This window comes from Alternaria arbusti, assembly GCF_024043155.1.
Source record: "Alternaria arbusti strain BMP 1465 chromosome Unknown scaffold_8, whole genome shotgun sequence".
NCBI classification, from domain to species: Eukaryota; Fungi; Ascomycota; class Dothideomycetes; order Pleosporales; family Pleosporaceae; genus Alternaria; species Alternaria arbusti.
Window position 1 is genome coordinate 659580 of NW_026249948.1, and position 8548 is coordinate 668127.

Below are 8548 nucleotides of genomic sequence, written 5' to 3' on the forward strand. Positions count from 1 at the left end.
CGAAAAGCATGTGCCTTGAACTGCGGAGAAAACCGTTGGTGGACGATCACTTCAGCGATCGAATCGGTCCGAGTCAGCAGCCTCCCGCCCCTGGACCGTTTATGAATGCAAGGGCGCTGGCCGCAGAACCACATTAAATCTTGCACGGTCCGATGCCGTATCTCGAGGTGCAGTCACACTGCGTACTGGACAGGATATGAACACCGGCAGTGTCAGAGAGCTGTCCCACGAAAGACGCCCCCTATCAGGCCCTTCGAGTACGTAGACGTCCGTTTCATACACGCAGGGGTTGCTCCTCTACCACTTCACCACATACAAGTCCCTGTTACGCCGGGGCTGCATTGATGTCATCCCCCGAAGAGGTCGAAGTACGGTCACTGTTACGGTTGTGTCGGTGTACTCGATGATCACATCACAAGACTCGTCTGTCGTCTAATCAGCACTGAGCTTGGAGACAGGTTCGATACCAGCGACAGACCGGATTTGCCCGCAAATGACAAGCCACGAAAGGAGATACTCACAACAATTGTTCGTGGCGTGCAACAGAGGCACATAGCAGCTCCCGCGGTTTCTCAACGACTCTACCACATGTCTCGAAGGCTCTACTGGAGTGGGCGACAGTCTTCTCTACTGTACACTACGTCCCTACCTATAGACTGTTCAATGGAGGTCGCTCTTGGCTATTGCACTTGTTACCCTCTATATGGAGACATGTTATGCAACCATTTCAGGATTTGACTTCACTCGAGACTGAACCTCCTTCCAGGCAACAGCACATGTTGGCTAGGGAATCTTGCTTGAACATTCCCTATCTCGCCTTGTTTGGTTACCCTTTGACCCCATTGCCCCGCACCTTCTACCATTTCTATCCTAACTGAACGGATAGAGGGGCACTTATGTGGTGAGACCGGTGCCTACTAACACCTGCCTATGCATTTACTATTCGCTTTCTCTATATAATCACTGCTATTGACTCTTTCTTCTCGCATACTGTCTCCTACACCCGCCCGCAGACTGTCGAGCGTTAAACATGTCATTATCCACAGCCAGCAGTATCCCCAGGGCGAGTATCACAGACCTCCCCGATGAACTACTTCTTCAAATCATCCCCTATCTCGCAGTCGAGCCGCGCTTCGACCGGAGCGCCTACGGAAACCTAACATCCCTCGCGACCGCGAACACTCGCTTCCCCAAAGTCATTCGAACCACGTTTCACAAGCTCAAAGCACTTACCGTCCCACTCCCGAAAGCGTTCGCTTTATTTCGAACACTCCGGGATTTCCCCGCGAGTGATTGGGCGGATAAAGTCGAGTCTCTTAAAATCACAAATTATGTGTCTCCTGAGGCTCGGGAAGCGAACTATGGTGGCGACGAAGACGGCTGTATGCGAAGACCCTGGAGTAGTGCCCGAGAACGTCATCTTCGGCGCAGCTTGCGCGCTGGGCTCCTACAATACGTGGATGCGCAACGCCGGTCGAGCATGCCGTCGAGGCAGTTCGCTATCGAGACCGAAGTCGCTTTCCGAACCGATTGCCTGGATACTATCCGGGACGCTGCAGACGTTAGCAACCGAAACAAGCGGATGTGGGCAAACGCGCTCCGATCAGCTCACAACAACGCTTTCCTTGCGCTGCTTCTCCTAGCACTACCAAATCTCGCGGAACTATTTCTCGGTGGCGGCCACATGTTTCACTATCCAATGTTGCTCAGAGACGCAGACCCATGGCAAGGACCAATGAGCCCACAGGTCGATGGCCGACGTCACTGGACCAATGACCCCTCGACGCAACAACTAAGAGAGCACAAGTATCTTGCCCAGGTCTTCGAAGTCAAGTACTCGCGGCTCACCAAGCTAGAGATGCCATGCTCTTGGAGTGACATAACAATCTCTCGGGCTCACCTAATCTCGCCCATATACTACCATTTTGATGATCTACAGACGTTGATAATCCCCGAGTCCGCGCTTCCACCTAGTGAATTTGTGCGGACGAACGGACTATTCTTCGCGGCACTACCGGTGACGCTCAAGTCTTTGACCATTGTCGACTGTACGTATCTTACTACGCAGTTTATGGAGCGCTTGCTGAACGACATCGCTGTCCTCCCGACCACTTTTCTTCCAGATCTGCGCTTCATCAGTATATACTACATGTACCGCCTAGACCTGATGTTCGGATCCGCAGACATCATATACGCAAAGTCACTCGGGATCGAGATGGACATTTTCTTCTTGTGGAAAATAGATCCGATGGACCCATTAATTGCTTCAGATGTAGGAGGTCAACCATGGAAATTGAGTACAGATGAGCTAGCTGGAAACACAAGAATTCTAGCTCTGGAAGAAGGTTTTTGCGACGTGGCTGGACATTGGGTAGGAAGTAAGCGAAAACAGGGTCGTCCCTCTGGTAAAGCGAAGGAACATTTCCGAAATCGTCGTGGCTAGTGAGTTTCGCGGCGGCTGACGCCTAATATGAGGACAGCAGACTTTCCAAACTGCATTACTACCTAAGGTACAACTGCGATCTCCGAGTCAAAAGCGGACGAACTTGATCGTCAGGCTCAATGTATCTGTACTGATAACCTTGGAACGTGTCCTCCATCTCATTCTTCACCTGTTGTACACGCCAATAGTAAACACTCAAGTACGCGACACAGGCATATTTCCCGTCCTAGTGTCGCTAGTCGTACTATACCCACATATAAGAAGAAGGCAAGATGGTATCGCTGCCTTCGTGCCCTGGAACTTCAGCCATAAGTGAGACGTCGGCATTGTGATCGTTCGGCCCAGGTTACATGAGCGGCCCTGAGCTCATGCTCAACTAGGACAAATGCGGGGGCAAGCTAACTCTATTCCAACGCACCCGAAATCGCGTCTGGGCAGGGCTGTGCGGGCGCTTGGTTACCAGCCACCATCTCGCAATTTGCCACCTATTGTCTTCTACCCACCATCCACCATTTCCCATTCCCGTAGCCGAGATGTTTCAATTCGCGATCTGCTCGTGATTCCATGTGAAGTGTGCATGGCACACCGTTGAGATGCCGTTCTTCGCAAAATCGCTGGCTGAGTATTGCGCGGTTCGCGATTGATCCGAGTGAGCTGAGTGAGCCTTGACTATCTAGGTGCTGTTGAACCGTGTGCATTGGAGGCATACCAGATCACCAAAGAGATGAAATTGGTCGTGTGAGGTGCGAACGTATCCTTGGTGTTTGAGCTGACAAGATGCGCAAACTTGACGCCAGGGCGCAGGCGCCGAGCATGCACGCCTGACGCTCAGCCTCGCCATAGATAGGCGTTGGGGGCCGTTTACACCTATGTTAGATAGAGCTCCACCCTGCCGCATGAGAAACTTCAACCCCAATCCGTTATACTTCAACTTCGCTATGAAGCTCATTTCCTTTGTTATCGCATTCTACCAACTCTTCCTCGTCACCGGAGCTGCTCCGCTAGAGCGTAAGGACGATGACTGCACCCAAACCCACAGCTCAAAGGCGACCTGGGATACCGTCGATAAATACACCGTCGAGTTATTCCAAGCGGAAGCAACATTGCGACCTGAACCTAACCTCTGTCTGTTCTACACGCGCGGCTTGAGCGAGACGGCGCGGCGTTACGCGAAAACGAGACCGAATGGCGAGTCTCCTATGACAACAATATGGGTATTTGCATGTTCGCTACATAGTCCCCGCATTCTGCTGATCAAGCCAAGGATGTCTGGCCCAAACAATACTACAACAGCGAAGCCACGAGAACCAATCCATTGCGCTGCATCATGAACAACGAAACCTGGCGAACACAGTATTACACCAACATGTCCAAAGCCTTCGCGTCGCTATGCGAAGTTTTTGCAACGGTCATGGACGCCAGTATCGGACCAGGCGCAGATACTCCAGGTAATGTCAACAAGGGAGGCCTTTGGTTTCAAGCGGAGTTTCCAGTCCTACAAGAGCAGAACAAAATCCTCATGATAGAAGCCATATCGCCAGATGGAAATGTCGCCTGCACCTATTGGACGAAAACGAATGTTGTCCAGAACAGCATCCATGACACAAATATATACGGACGTGGCATGGCTACGGGCAGCGAAGCATGGTTGGACATATTCTCGGTAGCCGATCACTCGTTACGCGAAGGTTGGTATATGGGCTTGCAGGGCAAGTAACATTATGAAGTTTCAATGAATAAAGTATCAGATACACCATAACACTTTTTCATGTACCTTCCTTCGGGTGCCCTATTCAACCCACCCTTAGCTCGGATTCATCCCCCTGGTCCAGTCCGCGTTGTTCCTCATGTATGTCCGAATTTTGCGAACGTACTCGAGAAAACCCCAAAAATACCTTGAAAAGGCGATTGTAATGCATACAATGCTCACTACGTAGCATTTCCGTTGAAATGGACACTCGCTGTCTAGACAGTTATATCGGGTCACCACGGCGACGACGCCCAAAGCCGAAGCTGCGACAGTGATAGCAGACCTAACGAGCGGGATAGGGCGAGCGCTTTTTGACGGGACTGCATGTCTTTCCAAGAGATAGTCGGGGCCATTACCCAGGGCGCGGTCGTTCTGCTTAATCGATCCCAGGGCATTCTTGTCGGCATCAGCGCGGGCGATCCCCGATCCAGGACGCTCATCCTTGAGCATATACCAGAACGAACAGATCAGAATACCGTATAGTAGTAGCTGATGTCCCAGCACGTGGAACAGGAACGAGGATATCCTCCGAGGTTTGGGGAGTTCGTGCGGGCGCGCTCGATCCAGATGTACCGCATACGCAAGGCTGAGGGAACCAAGCATGAAGAGGAAGGTCCCGGGTATGTAAAGATAGCGCAAATAGTACCAGTTTTGTTGTACGAATTTGTTGAGGGCAGCTTGTCTTGCGCTCAATGCGCTAGTTAATGGTATTGTGTCGCTCATGTTGAGGTACGGGCTGTGGTGGTGCGAGGTGGTCAGGATGAGTCTCATACATATAAATGCTTTTACCAAGAGTCTTGGTAAAGCGGCAAAGTACCAAATACCCGGCTTTTGGTCTTGGCTGTTACTATGCATGTTGGTGTCCGTTAGCTGCATCACTGTTGGACCATGTTGCGCGGATAAGCGGCACCTTACCGCTCGAATCACGATGTTACTGGTTTAGCTACCCACTATGGCCAGTCAAAGTCGTTCAGAAGATTACTATTGCTCCTAGAGAGGAATCATTCTAGTAACGAACCAAAATGGCCGAGAACCTACGGCGTCGATGCTAGCGGAAGAGAGGAGGCGTACTCTAGAAAGACCGTGCCCAAACGCCCAGCAGGTAACTTTCACAATACAGTAGTCACTTACATGATGGAGAAATTATTTGCCCACCCTAAGGGACCAAAGCCCTCAAACCCAGTGGACTGCGCGTTCTCATCATCACTTGCTTCCCATCCGAAGAAATTCTGGAGGTCGTCCAGGTTGAACATGGGCTGCTCGAAAGCAGTTGGCGCGCTGGGGGAGGAGTACATGGTCCCTACTGCATTCTCGGATGGTGTTGTCATGGCCTGGCCTGATGTTACGGTAGAAGAACCGTGGCCAGTGGTAGGCGCTGAGAAAGGATAGCGAGTAGTAGCCGTACGAAGAGTTGAGGGTGAAGTTGCCGAGAGTATCTCCTCGACAGGAGGAATAACTGAGATGGCCGCATTTCGCTGCCTAGGAGTGCCAGCCATCGGTGCAGGCGCGCCGACAATGCGCCGTGCTTCGTTTTCTGATGGATCCTGAGGCGCAATGTAGTCAGCAGAGTGACCACGAGCCAGACTGTCGCGTACAGTCTCCAACCAGCGCTCGGAGGTGATACATAACGATTCAGCAAGTGGATACATGAATGCCATCTCCCGCAACGCCTGGTTGTTGTACTGCACTAGCTCGACTGTACGACCAATGACAGTTCCTGCGTCGGGCTTCGATACGTCCAGAATCCGAGCGATGTAGTAGAGCATGATGCGACTACTGTTGTAAACAAAAGACGGCAGTATGGAGTCCGCAAAGTGTTTGACCCCGTGTTGGAGTATGTGTGAAACTAGGACCGACATACGCTGCGCATGCTCAAAGCAGACGTCTTGCAGATGACTTACGAACGCCTGTCGATCAGTAGGGAAGACGAACGGCTCTTGGTTTTTGAACAGGTCAGGGAGAGCGATCCTGTGGACGTCGCACATAACGTGATGGTACATGCAGTGGATGAGGAGGAGGGCACCTAGCTGATGTGTCTCGCGCCGAATGTAGATGTTGTCCGCGGAGAAGTCTAGCCAGGATGGCAGACTTTGTTTCCACGACTGTATATCCTCAATGAGGACGGCGAATCCTGACTCTGGAAGCCACGGCGGTTGTTCTTCGTCCATGTGCTTCACAAACCTAATACAAGTTAGCGATCAAGACTCGCGAGCTTATTCTAGCCACACTCACCGAAGAACACGTCGCCAGATACTGACGATGCGCACATAGTACGCAGCCATACCCAGGTTATCCGCCGGCTTCTCTGGAATGTCCTCTGGGGACATGAGCTCCAACAATGTGCCCCTCTCGAGCCGCTCCGTGATACACGGGATCTGTAGTGAGAACTGACGCTCGTTGCACGGGAGCTGAATCTTGAGGTCTCTTTCATTGAGTATAGTGAGGTGGTCGACGCCACTACCAGCCCAGACATCAATCATATAGCACGCCCACATGAGTCTTCTACGCGACTCTCGCACAGAAACCTCGTTTGGACTTCCTCCTAATTCCTTACAAAGCACATCTGGTGACACTTCATTGTTGAGCTGTAAAGCATGCGCCATACGTATGACAAGGCCGGTAAGAAGAAAAGACCCAGCATAGTTGCCATTGCGAGCTTCTTGATCGTGAAGCAAGACCAAGACCTTGAGTTTTGTGATTGAAATGGTGCTGTAATCAGCGAAAAACATCTCTTCCGCGACTTTAGCCCATTGGCTTCCGGCTGACTGGATCAGATCTTTCGTCAAGGGCGAGAACGACTCACTGTAGTCGAGAGCGTAGAATCGAGCACCCAATGCACACATTATGTGCAAGAGGGCTTGATCGGATGCATCTACGAGCTGTCCTTCGTCTAGCATTCGAATGAACGATGGCTTGTGCTCGAACGCAAATACGCGGATGGGGTGGACGTTGTTGAAGTAAGCATCTAACAACGCATGAAGTTTGATTCTGGGTGGCAGCTGCTGGGAAAACAACCTGTGCATATTCGTAAGTCCGATGCACGCCAGTGAGTTCGTAAAGCATACCATAGTAGGCCCGGCGGACATCCCGCTACAGCAGGCTCGCTATTCGACAGTGAGCCGAGTATCCTTGAAGGCTCTCGAGAATCCCGGGGAGTGTGTGGCGGTATCATTACGGAATCGGCGTGCGCGTCTGAGGCAGGAGTCGCAATGCTCTGTACCCAGGCTGGCTCCACCTGCTCAGCATCGTATACACATGAGGTTCTGCGCTGCTGGCATCTTATGCAGTTCGGTCGTTCGCCGGAGCATTTGACTTTGGAGTCTCGACAGGGAATGCAGGATCGAAATGTACGTTTACGCTTGATGCCTACAACGGGCTCGTACGCCGTGCTTGGTCTCTTCGCAGCGGTGGAAACACCGCCATTCTGCACACAGTCTAGCTGTAGCCTTTCGCAGTTCAGACAGCCGTTTGGGCGTTCATCGCACTTAACCTAGATGATTGTCAGCTACGTTCGGCCCTGATTTATGGTTTTCCGGATGTCCTAGGCCCCGACGCCAGAACTATGACCATCACGACAACCTGGTGGTCCCTCGTAGGATACCCATTGCCTTGGTATGGGTCTCTAAAGAGAGAAATGGTATAGAAGAGACCATGAGATCCTACCTTTCTCGCACGGCAAGTAGCGCAGGCTGTCGAAACTCTATTAGTACACCTATCGCCATATAAAGAGGCCATGTCGCGTACCGTTGACTGGTCTTCTGCGCTTCTTAGCAGCAGTCTCTGGGACGGCGGGCGTTTCCGGCGACTCCATGTATCGTTCGGTTTGTCGCTCGGGATATCGCGTCGTTCTGGAGTTGCGAAAGAGCGACGGCGGCGCGACGACGACCCAGACTTAAGGCGAAAAATGACGTGCTAATCCGTTGGGATTGGCTCAAAGCACGCGGCCTAATAGTGGGGTCATGCTGTGTTCGGGCAGGTGCGGATCGCATTCCCCCACGAGCTAGCTGTTTGCGGGCCTAGCTCATGTATACCCTTTCCCTGAACCCCGCAATTAAGGAAGGCCAACTCTCAAAGCAGACGATATTTGGCTTATTTCCAGTGATCTAGAAGGGGCACGAGACCCTTATAGTGTTTGCGGCTCAACTAGAGTGTGATACTCCAGGACTTGGCATGACTTGGCGTCATTGCAACGAGCCCTCAACATTGAACCCTTCACACCCAACATACAAGCAACGCCAAGCAAACGCCAGATAAGCACGATCACAAGACCAAAACGACACGCCAGCGAACGCAACACGCGTACTGCCTCTGCACCTGCATCATTTGATCAATCATCAGGCTAGCGAACGGAGATT

The 8548-nt window shown here is 51.8% G+C and overlaps 3 protein-coding genes across 3 annotated transcripts; 2 read left to right on the top strand and 1 right to left on the bottom strand.

The window, feature by feature from the left end:
* Positions 1 to 1030: 1030 nt before the first annotated feature.
* Positions 1031 to 2375, top strand: J4E86_006596 (uncharacterized protein; the record flags this gene model as incomplete). The annotated part of the gene is made up of 2 exons (XM_051447122.1): positions 1031 to 2272; positions 2334 to 2375. The coding sequence occupies 2 exons, from the start codon at positions 1031 to 1033 to the stop codon at positions 2373 to 2375; spliced, it is 1284 nt and encodes a 427-aa protein (XP_051301607.1).
* A 1006-nt stretch (positions 2376 to 3381) lies between these two features.
* Positions 3382 to 4160, top strand: J4E86_006597 (uncharacterized protein; the record flags this gene model as incomplete). Its single annotated transcript, XM_051447123.1, has 2 exons — positions 3382 to 3657; positions 3708 to 4160. The coding sequence occupies 2 exons, from the start codon at positions 3382 to 3384 to the stop codon at positions 4158 to 4160; spliced, it is 729 nt and encodes a 242-aa protein (XP_051301608.1).
* Positions 4161 to 5320: 1160 nt separating this feature from the next.
* On the bottom strand, positions 5321 to 8004 carry J4E86_006598 (uncharacterized protein; the record flags this gene model as incomplete). The annotated part of the gene is made up of 5 exons (XM_051447124.1): positions 5321 to 6374; positions 6426 to 7208; positions 7259 to 7683; positions 7857 to 7882; positions 7938 to 8004. The coding sequence occupies 5 exons, from the start codon at positions 8002 to 8004 to the stop codon at positions 5321 to 5323; spliced, it is 2355 nt and encodes a 784-aa protein (XP_051301609.1).
* Between the last annotated feature and the right edge of the window lie 544 nt (positions 8005 to 8548).